This window comes from Chinchilla lanigera, unplaced genomic scaffold (genome assembly GCF_000276665.1).
Source record: "Chinchilla lanigera isolate Chin_1 unplaced genomic scaffold, ChiLan1.0 scaffold00054, whole genome shotgun sequence".
Classification (NCBI taxonomy): Eukaryota; Metazoa; Chordata; class Mammalia; order Rodentia; family Chinchillidae; genus Chinchilla; species Chinchilla lanigera.
The window spans coordinates 13,000,894-13,016,105 of NW_004955455.1; the positions used below are offsets into that span (position 1 = coordinate 13,000,894).

At 45.4% G+C, this 15,212-nt stretch overlaps 1 protein-coding gene across 1 annotated transcript in view; it reads right to left on the bottom strand.

Moving 5' to 3' along the window:
* The window catches only part of Suds3 (suppressor of defective silencing 3 homolog (S. cerevisiae)), a 35,296-nt gene that overhangs the window by 18,995 nt on the left and 1,089 nt on the right, over positions 1-15,212 (bottom strand). Inside the window, exons 2-6 of the mRNA XM_005396532.2 lie at positions 13,901-13,967; positions 10,630-10,685; positions 8,970-9,041; positions 6,313-6,332; positions 4,909-5,065 (exon numbers count right to left, since the gene is read on the bottom strand). Coding sequence (XP_005396589.1) covers positions 4,909-5,065; positions 6,313-6,332; positions 8,970-9,041; positions 10,630-10,685; positions 13,901-13,967 — 372 coding nt within the window. The remainder of the gene's footprint in view (positions 1-4,908; positions 5,066-6,312; positions 6,333-8,969; positions 9,042-10,629; positions 10,686-13,900; positions 13,968-15,212) is intronic.

A 15,212-nucleotide genomic window follows, 5' to 3' on the forward strand; every position in this document is an offset into this window, starting at 1 on the left:
AGCATCTAAGAAGTGGGAACGCAGGCTGAGCCAGTGCTTGGCAGTCACTAGACAGCATCTCTATAGAGGGAGAACCCTGACATCAATCGCCCGCAATCAACATGCAGGCAATAAATTAGTAATTGTCAGTAAATTACCAGTTTACTGACAAGCCTTTGTTCTGCACTTTCTTGGGCCTAGTCTTTGACTTCCAACAGCTCACCTGCTTACAGTACTCAGCTGCAGTAAAAGCTTCAATGTAACAGATTTTAAAACATGCTCAGGCATAATTTCCCTCTTACAAGGAATCTGGAGAAGCTGACCTCACAGACACAGAGGATAGGACAGGGGTTCCCAGAGGTTGGAAAGGGTAGGGAAGAAACAGGATTAGGAGAGATTGGCCATTACAAAGTTCCAGTTAGACTAGAAAGTGTAATCCTGGGGTTCTATTACACAGTCAGGTGACTATGGCTAACAATACTGCGTTCGGTATTGCAAAAGAGTTACCAGAATGTAAAATTTTGAATGTAATCACCACAAAGAAATGATAAATATAGAAGTAGATAACTATGCTAATAGCCCAGCCTAATGACTATACAATGCAGGTATGTTTCAAAATATCCCTGTACTCCATTAGTATGTGCAATTATGTGTCAATTAAAAACCAAATTTAAAAACAAGCTCACAGTTGTTCACCTATTGAGAAAAATGAGTTGCAGTGATTCCAAGAAACATTCTTTATTTTACTTTCCTTTTCTGATGATACATCCCCAGTCTTTTTTTTTTTTTTTTTTTTTGAGACAGGGTCTAAGTCACTAAATTCCCCAGGTGAGGCTCAAACTAGCAATCCTCCTGCCTTGGCTTCCCAGAATGCTGGGACTACAGGCATCTGCCCCATGCCTGGCTGCAAAGTGGCATTCTTAATAGGTTACATGTGTAGAAAAAAAAGCTGCTGGAGAGTAGGCCTGCAGCAGCCCGGCAACTACCCTAAAGCAGAGTCAGCGCAAGATGGAGCTGGACCAGAGAACCACAGCAGCGCCCAACACACCCGATCCCACATTCCTCTCTAGTGGGCTGCCAAGCTCACCTACGGTGTCACAAGCCAACGCTGCAGTGGTGAACAAAAATAGGAGGCACGAGTGAGGAACAGGAACCAAGGTGAGGCCTCTGGAGGCCAAATCAGGGCAGGAACGGAAGGATCCAACTCCATTAAGCCAAAGTTGCCCACAGTCAAGGGACGGCACCCAAAAAGAGAACCAAACTGAGCCCTCCTCTCTCTCTTCCCCTCAGCCACACTGAAGGGCCTGGATTGCACAATGCCTGCGTCAGGGCAGCCTACCCTACCCCAAATCCAGGGCAGCCACTCCATCCTCCCTCCCCACGTATGTGTGTGCAACCTCTGCTCCTCGCCACGACTTCTACAGTCCTCCTCCCCGGGCTAAGCGCTGTGCGGGACACACTGCTCCTGTCCACTACAACCGCCAGGCACCTCACGGCTCTAAAGCCCCTACCACAGGACTGTCAAATCTATACCTCACTTGGGAACCTCTGTCTCCACACCGTCGTACACTTGGGAAGGCACGGAAGCCGTGTCCATGTTGTAAATATCAAAACACAAACCCTCTGAAAACACAGACCTTACCCATCAGCCTAATTCTATGACGCTGCCATATGCCCCCTTGCTACAATGTGGTTAAGAGAGCATGCCTAGTATCAGACAAATTCTGGTGTAAGCACTATCTAGCTCACTGGGGTACCCAAGGCAAAGGGTTCCACTTCTCTGAATCTGCTTTGCCACCTGTAAACTCGGAGTAGCAACACCTGAAATCAAGGGGAGCTGCAGAACTAACAGGGTGACACTTCCCAAGTCCGGAGTGCTTCCTCGGGTGCCCTTTTCCAAGGCACAGGACAGGCATTACACCATCCCCTCTCCAATCAGCCCCTAGTAGTAGGTTCCATCATCCCCTTGCTGAACAAGGAAATCCCACCCCAAGCGGCTTACGACTGAGCCAAGGTTCTCCTCCAGTCTGTAGCCCGAGGAAGGAGCGCTAACACTTTTGTACAACACCTAGCTTGATGGTAAGTGCTCAGGAAACAGACTTCTATTTTGACGTTATAACGACTCATGATGCCAACTCTGAATGTAGTATTTTCTAAAGGAAACTCACAGGCTTTACTGAGGTCAGGAGTAGCTTCCACAGGGGCCCTTGGTAAGGCGAAAGAAAATGGAGTGGCAGTTGGTGAGCTGCTGGCATAGAGGAGAAAGCTCTACCAACAAGAAAAATGAATTAATGATAAAGCTCCCTACATGTGAAAGTTCACTGGGTTCTCACTGATTATTTAGGTTATTTATAATTCTGGCTACAGCATCAAAGAAATTACACTGAATTACACTCAGGTAATTCTATCTACAGCCTCACTACACAAAGAGTGACGTGACCAGCAGCCACCGGGAGAAGGTTAGAAATGCCTTCACCCACAAGCCTCTGAAACAGCCTGCCTTTCACCCAGACCCCTACTTAACATGTACCCACATAAAAGTTAAGGCCGAAGAAGCTCTGACCTCACGCTCATCTTGGCCTCTTCACCCACTGCATACCTTGCTGCCCGAGGAGCCATTTCCCCAAGTTCTCCCGAGAGATGTGGGCGCTGAAAAGTACTCCCGCTAACTCCCGCAGAGGCGCACACGCACACTATGCTCGGAAAAAGCAGGTCACTGAGACACTTATTTCTAAAGGGTCTTCTGAACTAAGCTGCTCATCAGCCTCTTTCTCTACTTTGACTTTAAAGAGGTCTCCATGTTGAATCAGAAAAGGACATTTTATGGAATAGCTTTTCTGGGCAGAGCTGGGCAACATCAATACTGGGCATCAATCCACAAAGGTGAAGTCAGTCACTCAATTAGAGGAGTGAAATCAGGCCTTTAATCCAACACCATGGCAGCACCATCTGTGGAAATGCTAATTATCCTTCTAGCTCCAGTGCCTTTTCTTCCTACACTCCATCGTCACCTTGGCAGTGCTTTCCATACCAAGGGTACCAAATGGCTTGAGGAAGGACATCGGTACCTTTAATGCGCATGGCTAACTTTAACACTTCTACAATCTAATTTTTTTTTCTTTTTTTTTGGCATTACAAATGATTTGACTGCACTTATTTGTCTTTTCCACCCTGGCAGGCTGTCTCAAGCCACTATAAGGATGCCGCCTGTCCCACTGAGGATTCCGGCTATAAAATCTACTGACCAAATAATGTCCATTGCTTGTCAATAATTAGGATGCCAAATCACAGGTAAGGTGATCATCTCCTTCCCTGCAGATGGGAAGGCAGCAGCTATAAGCTGACAATATTTCCCACTAGCCTAATGAAGGCTCCCAAACATCTGGTGGCGCAAGCAGAGAGCGATGAGGCATCATGCCAGTCACAGCCATCAAAGAAAGTGGTGTGTGGGTCAGAAAACAGGCAGGCAGACTGGCACCCGACGAGACACCAGTGTTAGCAGCCTGACAGCATTTCAACAAGAACGAGACCGTGCTGTCCGGAGATGCCATCTCAGCATTCATTCTCCCCAACACAAAGCAACAAAAACATTTCCAAGCTGCTTTCCAGGAACTCACTCTCTTTTGCCAAGTCTTTCAGTAAGGAAGTATCAGAGATTTCTTTTTAGGAGTCAGACTCCTCCTCTCCGACACGCCTAGCCAGACACAATTACATTCTCATCCGGGTATCACTGGCCTGGAGCGAGAAGTCTTGTCAACTAGAGAGCCAAGCTGGTTCACAGCACAGTGTATAGTTATGTGGGGGCAGAGCACGCAGATCTTGGCTTTTTGCTTTTTGTTTTTGAGACAGGCTATACAGTTCAAGCTGGCCTTGAGCTCATTATGTAGCCCAGGTTGGCCTTAAACTCATGGCAATCCTCCTGCCTCAGCCTCTTGAGTACTAGGATTCCAGGTATGCACCACCATGCCCCGCTAACATGCAGGTTTTAACTGGTTACTTTTAGTTTCAAAACTACCTCCAAGATCTTCCATAAAAACACTACACTTCCTATGGAACTCTCTTAAAATCAGACATGGCAGAGCCATAGTATCTTTTAAATTTTGGAAATTGTGCAGAAGGCATGCCACCTACATATCCAAGTAACAAACTCACCACTGACTTGCTCTGCAGTATTTGGCAGGTTCTAAAATTCCCTGTATCTTTCTAGGATTCATGAGTCTACACATGGCAGCAAACGAGTCGGCCCATAATGCTTTTCCCCGAAACTTGCCTAGAACCTGCTGAGCTCCCATATGCGCAGTACTAAACTCTAGAAGGCTAGGGAGGAATGAGCTCTGAGTCTCATGTAACTTCACTACCTTCACAGGAGAACAGTTAAGGTTAGCTATCCTGTTGGAATCACATCAGCCCTCTCCGAAATGTTCACAGTAACACCTGAGGGAAGAGATCTAACAGCACAGATGATATAGCCGAAAGCCACTGTTCCCACAGCCAAGTCAAAAAACAATAATGCGTTCTCTGTATTGAAGGCAGACTGAAAGAAACAAAGTAGAGAGATTCCCACAGATGGATGTGAGCAATTCAGGAATATGACCAAGCCACAAATGGCAGCAGACCCAGAATTACATAAAGCATAAGCCCAAGCTCATAATTGCTACATTTACTGAATACCTGTTACATATAGGTTAGAGTTGCAGGCATTTCTATTTCTAACCACAACTCTATAGAATACGGTATGATCAGCCCCACCTTACAGTGAAGAAAACACTCAGGGAAGTTGAAACAGCTTGGTTAACTCTGATCTGTGATGCCAAAGCCACTCTGTATCACCATACTCTGCTCCAGAGCTGGGAGACAGCAGCAGGGACAGGAGCAGCACGTCAGGACCCCTCTGGACGCCCAGGCCCCTGCCCTACAGGGCCTTCATACCTCCCGTCAGTTCCATGGTTAGCTTTTCATTTTCAATCATTTTCTTCTTCTCTTCTAGCTCAGCAATCAGGTTCTCTTTCAGTTCAACCTTCTTATCTTCAAATTCTTTCACTGCTGCCTTCTTTTCTTTAATGTAATTTCTTTCCACTTGTTCAGTCTGAGGAAAGAGAAACATAGGCTGGGGTGTACGGCCCAGGCAGCCAGAACTGCAACTCAAAAGTCCAGCTCTGTCCTTAAAAGCAAAGAAAACACCTGTTTACTAGAAACAGGAAAACAGCTTTGCTCACACTTGCGGTAAGCACGTGTCTAGGAAGAGGCTTCCCAATAAATGCGCCACATTTGCCACTCAGGTACCTCCTCTCCCCAGTGTCTTCAAGCTTACGGCTTTAATGGAACACAAATCTCTCAAAGACAGTAAATAGTCCCTTTTAAGACACAATTTCAAGAGAAAAATAGCACATTCCAGATAAAGTATCTACATTCAAAATTAATTACATGACACTGAGGCCACACAACATGGGTTACTTTGATACTTATAGTAAGATGAAAAACAACTACAATAGATCATTCACTAGGTACCTGAACCCTGGAGGATTCAACACTGACACTGAACCGAAATTAAAAATTATTTTAAATCTCGCCAGTGTACTAAGTTATGAACAAGGAGGCTTGAAGTGAGCTGTAGCTGTGGATCATGTGATCCTTCAGGCTGACACTCCGTGCACTGAATTGACTTCAGTACTTAAATGGTTTCCAGTAATATGGCTCTAATAAACCACGACCTTCTTAAAAAGTACCCCCCCACACAAACACACATCACATCAGGAGCAGTACCACATTCAAGACCCTGGCCCTGATCGCTGCACCGCAGAACTGGGCCTGACACAGAAGCAGCACGGAGATGTCCATGGAATGAAAAAAACATTCAAAACCTGTCTTTCCACTGGTCCAGAGAGTTTCAGATATAAAATGGATCTGTCAAGCCAATTCAGAAATTGGACTGCTCCGAGGACCACTATCAACTTATTAGGCTACTACCATTCAGAGATACTTCTGAATGGCTTTAATATGAGATATAGGTCAAAGGAAAGCAGGGAGGGGTGAGCATCCCCTAACCCCCTGAGATAAACACAAGCTGCTCAACAAGAAATGAACAGGTCAGTGGTGGCAAGCCTGTGGCATGCGTGCCACAGTGGGTTGTCTGTACCAGTGAAAGCTCTGAAAGGTTCACCATCATTGGACTAGATGGACCATCTGAAGGGAGACCAAGTGTCCTGCAGTCAAACAGAATGGTAAGAAAAGCTTCCAAACTGCTGTGTCACAGAAGGAAAGGCGGCCAGATCCAGAAAGCAAGATCCCAGTCTCAGAAAGAGCCTGCAAACCCAGAAGGTCTGTGGTACTTACTTCCAGCTGGAGGAAGAGTTCTGAAAGAGATAAAAAGTACAATTAGATTCGCTAGGCGTGTCACCTTTCCAGACAGGGATGTTAGCATTCATTTAGAAACTGTAATTGCTTTCTGAAGGCACATTACACAGAGCAAATCTTTTCATCAGTAAAGTGCTGATATACATGAAAGGTAAAGATGCAAGAAGCACTTGCGTCTAGTTAAAATCTGCCCCTGAACAGAATCAGCACTGGGAGTTCTGGGGGGTGGCGACAAGCAGTAAAACCAAACTGCTTCAGCAAAATAAGTCAACCCTCCTTTTACTTAGTCCTCACTCTCCAACAGTTGCAAAGACTGCAGGACAGGTCAGGAAGCACACAGCAGCTTCTGAAGTGAGTTCGCCTCCATGTTTTGAAAGTACCGTGAGGAGGAGCCCATGTGATAAGGATGGATGCTCCCACGGAATCTAGGACAGAGGTTCCAGGGCTTCCTTGCAGTTTACTCACAGGCACCAAGCTCTGCTCAAAATGAAGCTCTGCCAGCCACACACTCCAGGCTCCTGGTCTCAGGCTGCCCCCAGCTTGAGGTCTTTGTGGACAGCGCCTCCCTCAACAAGCTCCTCTCTGATATCCTAACTACTCTCCCAGAAGCACTTAACCCCTACCCAGTGAGGGACCATTTTCCCAGAAGCCCACTTCTGCTACACTGTAAGCCCCTCTGCGCATCCAGTCCATCACACCAAATAGGTCTGTGGCTTCTAATCTTTTCTGAGTGACACAGGGCCTGCTGCATACGGTACACAAATACCAGCGAGCCAATAACGGTGGGTACCCACTACCGTGTACTGTGGCCTTCTTCGCAAACCTGATAAACCCTGCAGACTCATTCCCCAGAATGAGCACATTTCACAAATGCTCTGTAGACTCTCTGGAGTTCTAAGAATCCCAGATTAATAGCCCAGATGTCAGTGAACAAGTTGTTGGATGAGAAAAATTAACTGAAGAAAGGGACAAGGCACTCATCATTTCTCGCCTGGGAATCTTTTTTGGTCCTGGGAATCATGCAGCATAGGAGGCCAAGTACACCCAGCCCAATATGCTCACTCCTGTGCCTGCTCCCAACTGTACCGTCCGAGAACAAGCCAGACACCTGAAGTCGCAGACTGAGAAATCACACCTGCACCAACAAGGCAAAATGACAATTGGCACTTAGAGCTGGCAGCTGCTGTTTCAGTTAAAGCAAGCACACACCAGACACAACCAAAGCAGGTGGATTATCTCTGCACAGAATGGGTTTTCTAACGCTCAAGTCATGACTGATTTAGGAGCTCTTCCTCATTTTCACCTGGAGGGAGATACGTTTATGAAACAACACGAAGGACAGGACCAAGTGTCTGTGAGGAGAATTAAGAAACACAACTCAACGCATCCTGCTGCTCTAGTGTAAGAGAAGATGACTCACATCAATTCTCTTTCCTTACTTACACCTTAAGCTGATTTCTTAAGCTGATTCGTACTCCCCTCTGCAGATGGGGAGACTGAGGCTCCCCAAATAAATACCCTGATTAAAGGGACAGACCCAAAGTGATAGAGGTGGAACCTGAACCTTAGGCCATGTCATTCCACAAGGCCACCTTCCTGATCATACGGAGGGGAACTCCAGGGAGACGGGTGACGATTTTAATGATGGCCCAGGGCGGTACCCTGGAGCTCAGAGTGGAGTAGGGTAGCACCAGGGACAGGCAGGTGTGGACAGGCAGAAGGCTCATGGCTGCAGCGCCGCTGTCCCCCACAGGACCCCCTCAGTGGAAGGATGAAAGCTTCCCAGGACAGGCAGCTAGAGCTGCTGCACCAGAAGTCACGAGGAAAGCAACACGGGGAGTGGCATCTAGATCTTACTTTAAAATCCAACATGATTCCTACCAGGACAACAGAAAGCAAAGGCACCCTGCTGGTACGCAAAATGCTGGTGGACAGCGAGCTTTCCAATTTAACAGAGCTTCCTGTAAGCTCAGGCATCTGTGTTTACAAACTTTACCTAGTTGCCACATCTCCCTTTCTGCACGATTCTTCCTTTACCTCACAATGTTCCTTAACTTTAGACACATGGGAATCTGCTGTCCATGAAACACACGTTTTCTAAAGTCAAGAACAAAGTGTTTGACTTGGTACTGCTCACAGTGCTCACACGTAACAGATGTCCAACAAATATGCCGAACAAAAACATTTACCAGGTACAACAGGATAAAAACATGCTCCTTTACTTCTCTCAAAGCTTCTTATACAACACTTGAGGGAAACAGAGAGGACACCCCCTCCCTAGAGCATAGCATTCCAGAAGAAATAAACTTAAATCGAGTGTGAAACAATCTACAATCCTTTTCCATGTCAGCACCTCTGACTGGCCACTAGGCCGGCCGTGCAGATGTGAGCAGTAACAGACAACTCTTGGGGCGCCAGGAAGAACAACTCGAGGACAAGCAGCCAACACCAGCGCCACTGGCTGCAGGGACAAAGATGAACCAATTTTATGCGCTTTTGGAATCTTTCTTCCCCGAAACCCTCCCCTCATCAAAGTATCCGCGACATACTTTGGGAAATGGCTCTTACAGGCACACCGTATGGGCAACAGGGCGGAACAGTAGAAGATGGTTCATTTCCACATCAAAGAGCCTCACCTGCGTTTCGGATCCTCTCTTTATACTGCTGATCCAGCTTTTTCATTCTCTTCTGATATTCCTGTAATGTACCTGATTTTGAGCATTTACAAAATAGAAAGTTATTTTGAAGATCAATGTGCTCTACATTTTATTCCTAAAGTTACTTTCAAATGATAGTGGCTATTCTCACCAGAGTAACGTAAACTCAGGAAGGTCACATGTGAGCCTTTAACTGGCTTCAGGTTCTCAGCCAGAGCACACAGCAGGTCCCACCTGAGGCCCATGTGGAGTCCACCCTACCTCAGCACATCGAAACTCTCCATGCATGCAGGGACTGAAAAGGTGCAGACACCCCCAAGTGATTCCAAATGCCTGCTACTACCGGGCCTCCCTTTCCTGGACAAAGGTCATCCTCCTGCAGCAAGGTCTAGGTCATAGCTGTCCAGCCCAACTTTCTGCGGTGGTGGAAATCTTCTCCATTTGCACTACCCAAAGTGGTGGCCACTAGCCATAGGTAGGGCTTTAGTACTTAAACATAGGTACTACAACTCAAGAACTCAGCCACTGATTTTATTTATTTAAACACAAACAGCCACATGTAGCAGAGAGCTCTGGCACAGACTCTGCAATCTCCCTTCACAGTTCTTCCCCGAAGGCTTCCAGCTTGTGTGCGAGTACTTCACGGGCCAGCCCAAGAGTGAACCTCCCACTAGCAATTACAAAGTACCTAGCAGGAAAGCAGCTTCACTGACAAGGGGCTTCATAATATGGAACTACAGACTAACAGCAGCAGCTAACCCTCCCTGGGTTCTCACGCTGTGCCCAACACTGTACTAGATGGTCTGTTTTCTTCCATTTTGCAGATTAAAAAACGAATTCGGCAAGAGAAACTGATAGCTCAAGTCACACACAAGAAAGTGAAAACAAGTTCCCCTGCTGTCATGGAACTTGAGGGCCTGGACTCTGAAAACTGCATGCTGCACTGCCTTTAGGGACCAACAGCACTTCTTCATAAAAACTACCCACTTACAATCTGCCAAACACAAAATAGAAAACACTGGATAATACACAGTCCATTAGCATTTGTTTTAGAAAGAAAAATAAGCCGGATGTGGTAGTGCACTATCTCATTCTAGGAAGCTGAGGCAGGAGGATCCCAAATTCAAGGCCAGCCTGGGCAACTTTGGGACTTAGCAAGACCCTGTATCAAAAGAAATTAAGGGGCTGAGAATGTAGTTTAGCAGTGCAGTGCCTGCCTGGCAAGTATGAGGCCCTGAGTTCAATTCCTGCGCCACCCCCAAATTAAAACAACAGGCTGGAGAGGCAGCTCAGCACGAGACCCTCATTTCAATTCTCAGTAACACACACACACAACACAGAGACACACACACAAAAAAAGTAACATTTTCTTTTTTGGTAATAACATCCCTCCTAAAAATACCTAGCTTGGAAGGCCTCAAACATGATTTATCTTAATGAACTTGCTACATATTGAAAATTTAAAAAAATAAAGAGTTTGAAAATTATCACCTTATTGCTCAAAGACAGTAAAATATGTACTGGATAAAATAAGCTACACTAAATATTCAATTGTTCCCACAAAGAAGTAAAATACATAGCTCCATAGATTTTAACATTAAGAAATACTCAGAAATGAAGGAGTCAATCACACACCAACCTTCCTGCAGTTGTTGCAGCTGCCTCTTGAGAGAAGCCAGTTTGTCCTGATACATCCTATAAAAGAAAAGCCACAATGAAAGATGAAAGCACCAGTCCTTAACTCTAAAACACCCTATACACAGGAATTACTTGGTCTGCTATGGGAAGGTCATCAGTGTTCTTCAGGGAAGAGAGATTTACAATGTACTGAGTAAGGTCAGAAAGGGACAAGGAACCAGGTGTAGTGGTGCACATCTGTAAGTCCTAGCTACTTGAGAGGCGGAAGCAGAAAAACTACTTGAGCCTGCCAGTTTGAGACAAGTGTAGTGAAATCCCATCTCAAAAAAACAGAAAAGGACCAGGGTTGCACATTCTTGAGTTATAGTCTAATTTCCTAGATTCTTCTGTGTTACCCCACCTTTGGAGAATCAGTCTACGATGTACAAATATGAAGACAACAAACTCTAAGAAATACCAAGGATAAACAGGGTTAAGCAAGAACATACAAAGAAAAATTCAAAGCATAATGCCATTTTCTTCTGGATTTAAAAGTATAAGTAACATACTGATCACAGCTCTTATTGCAACTCAATTAGGCTATAAATTCCAAAGGAGTAAGAATATGCCCTCGGCATGTACTTCCATACAGAGAGCACAGATGAATAAGCATTAAGTCAATAAACCTTTGGCTCACTTTTAAGGGATTACTCTTTAAGGATCAGAAAAACAGTAGTAATTCAGAAACAAAAATTAAAATGAGCCAGGCATGGTGGCACACATCTGTAATCCCAGCACTCAGGAGGCTGAAGCAGGAGGATCTTTTTGAGTTCAAGGCCAGCCTGGACTACAAAGTGAGCTCAAGACCAGCCTGAACTGCATAGTGAGACCCTGTCTCAAAAAGACCAAAAAAAAAAAAAAAAAAAAAAAGAAATGCAAAAAAAAAAAAATTAAAATGGAACATTCATTTGAAGCCCCAGCTATATAAAAACACATAGAACATACCTCGTAAAAGAACACAGCACATTATTTTTTTATTAGTACATGTTTGTAGCACATGTTTACATGCACCATGTGAAGCAAATACAAGTACTTCTATATCACATCTTAATTTTATCCCCCTTCCCCTCTCCTCACTCCCCACTTCTTGCCTTTAGATCCCCTTTCCATCTGCAAAAGATCCCTCCATTTCCTTTTTTTTAAATTATTGATACCTTGGGTTTCTCACATGAGATGTTAATGCAGTACTTAAGCTTGTGTGTCCGACTTATTTCCCTTAACATTATGGCCTCAAGGTGCATCCATCTTCCTACAGATGACTCAAATTTATCCCTCTTTATGACAGACTAGTACTCCATTGAATATAAATACCACATTTTGTTTACCCATTCTTCTGCTGATGGACATACAAATTAGCAGCAATTTCACAATGACAAGACCATTTAAATGATGGATTCTATAAGTAGATCACACCTGTAAAACATCTACAATTTCTCAGTGACAAAACAGCCTGTGATCTCAGCACTCTGGGAAACTGAGGCAGGAGGAGCACAAGTTCGAGCCCAGATTAGACAACTCAGCCAGACCTTGCCTCAAAACAAAAAATGGGCTGGAGATGCAACTCAGTGTGAACACTCAGGCTCGGCCCTCAGGACCAAAAAGCAAGCAGGATTTGCAACCTAGCACACTGTCCAATGTGTGCTAGGCACAAGAGTATTCTCATTGCTCAGATATGGCTGACATACAAACTGGGCACTCTGCAGCTGGGGATCCGAGAACCCAACAGCAGGGCTGCTTCTTTAGGGTAAATCCTGAGCGACTTCCCCATGCTCATCTTGAATTACATAAGTCACTCAACAAAATCAAAATTACTTTCTCATTCGGGGAGTACACTCAATCAAAACACGATCTCTAAAAATGCTGCTTAAATACATCAAGAACAGGAGAGAGTGCAGATGCACGAACAACGCGAAAGTCAATATCTGGAACCCAGGACTTTAACTTTCCCACAATGAGGGTGCCAGCCAATTCCTGTGGCTGAGTGCGTCCTTACAAGGGAGCAATGACAAACTGAAGGGAGAAAGAAAACAAACTTCTCAGACTCACTGAGGTCAGACACAGGGAAAAGAACACATGCGTGAGAATATATCTTAGGTGGGTCAAGGTGAGTCAATAAGACGCTTGCAAAGGTAAAAATGAAGCAGTTTCAGGGATGAAGCTGTGAGAAAGATCACATGAATTACTGTGAGTAGCCCTCATTCACTACTGGGCAGTCTTAACTGAATTACCCCCTTTGGGTTCCAGTGCTTGGAAAGGGTAACAGAATCCACAGGATGGCCATAAACACTTGTAAATAGGACCTAGAAGGGAGAGAATGTGGATCATGTAGTGTAAAGGAATTTAAGAGGTCAAGTCAGGATCCTCAAAATGCACTCGATAAACACTTACTAAACACATCTTCTGCTGTCTTCTATCTGGGTGTGTGATTACAATGCACGGGGGCAGCGGCATGTACTGGCAGTCCCAAATACAGTGCTTGGGAGGTGGAGGTAGGAAGATAGCTAGAGTTCAAGGTCAGCCTGAGCAGCATAGAAAGATCTCAGTTCAAAAAAAAAAAAACAGAAGAGGGCTGAGATAAAGAGGGAAAGGGAGGGAAAAGGGGAGGGAAGGAGAAGAATGGGGTCTTGCTTCTCTGGCTGGTCACAGCTATCTGAAGACCTGTGAGTGTGGACCGCCTGCTCCCCAACCCTGGAGCTCTCTGAGCATCTGGCACACTGTGTAGGCAGGCAGAAGGCCTCAATGCATTCACACCTATCTGAGAACTCAACTGCTTCAAGGCACCATTTATCCTCTCTTGCGCTGGTTTTCACTTTGTAAAGTACAAACCTGGTAAAAGGTTCTCTCCTGTTACATGGTCCTACTTCCGCAGTGATCATTTCCACCAAGGCTCTTCCTAGGCTATACTGCAGTCTCGAAGACTGATTAAATGAGACGCACTTAAAGGCGGGTAAGGAGGGGGCTGGCCAGGATTGAGGGGGGCAGCCTGTACAATTTAGCAAGACCCTGCCTCAGAAACAAAACCAAAACCAGAACCAAAAAGGGCCCGGGCTGTAGCACAGTGCTCCCTGGGCTCAATTCCCCAATACCACCAATAAAGCTGGTAGGGGGTGAGGTTTGCACACAAAGGCACTGGAGGCATTATGATCAAAACATAGTCATTAGACACACAGTCACTGCAAAGGTTTTCTTGTCAATTCTACGTAACAGAAAATAAATACAAAAACCATACTCACTGTTCCTTCATTTCTACATAATCTTCATCATGCTTTGCCAGGTCAGTTTCACTAGCATCCTCAGTGTCTGGGTAAAATTAGGGAAGAAGGGGGAATTAAAATCGTATTTCCTAGACTTGGTATCCCTTCACGCAGGGTAAGTACTTAATAAACTCCTGTAAAGTCGGTTTCTATTCAACACAGACCTACATGAAACTACCAGTGAAAAACATTAAATACAGGGGCTGGGGATTTAGCTCAGGGCAAAAGCGCCTGCCTGGCAAGCGCAAGGTCGTGAGTTCGGTTCCGGTACCGGAGAAAAACCAAAAAAAAAAAAAACATTAAATACAGTTAAAGCAGAACACAAAGTGTCATTTTCAACCCATACAGAGTTGGAAATACATACGTGAGCGCCGGTCAAGGCTGCTAATCACGCAACAGTCACACCAGCCATTGAGGACACAAGCTGCGGGCACTAGCACTGGACACAGCAGGCAGTCAAGCCTGATACACACCGCTTCCCATACATACAATAAAAAAGCAGCTTCCCCCACAGCAGATCGAATGCTAACAGCTGAGATAGTTCCAAAGTTACAACTAAAAGCGAGAGAGAGGCAAGATGACGGAACAAAAACTGTTTCCAAACATTTGAAACATTGTTCCTACAGGCAGCAAATGGCTGAAGTACTGATTTCAACCGTCCTTCCAGCGTGCAGCACTTGCAGGCAGAAAATTCAATTTTGATTTCAACACTCCTCCTCGTGGCCAGTAAAGGCAATGCAAGTGCCCCGTCTTCAAATGTAGTTAAGCCAAGTGCAGTTAGTTTCAACTTTCTGTCCCATATACGCAGCTGCCTTCTGAAAAGCTGCTGCAGATCCAAATCTCCACAAATAATCCTCCCCCCCACGCAATGGAAAAGAACTTCACGGAGGTCCTGCCATGTGCTAGTGAGCTTAGAACCTGGGAGGCTGAGATAAATAAAACACTAATCACCCCGGCCAGCTGATCTACCTCCGGTTTTATGGTCCTGCTCTGTGCTAAATTACTCCCTCCATATAATGGTCTCTATATCCTTTCTTCCCCTTTGCCCTTTTGTATTTTACCTTCCTCTTCCCCGAGCCAGCTCCTTCCTCAATCCTTCCAAAACCATGTTCCTCACACTGACCAAAGGCTAAAAAGCAAGGCTCTGAGTTCCAAAAGGAAGAATCTGAGCAGCAATACGGACAATGTAAAGAGCACGGGAGCGAAAACACAACAGCTGGGCACCATGAGTCAAATCCCTACTTCCTCCGTGCCTGTTTCCCCGGCGATGACAACGCCGAGTACCCGGCCA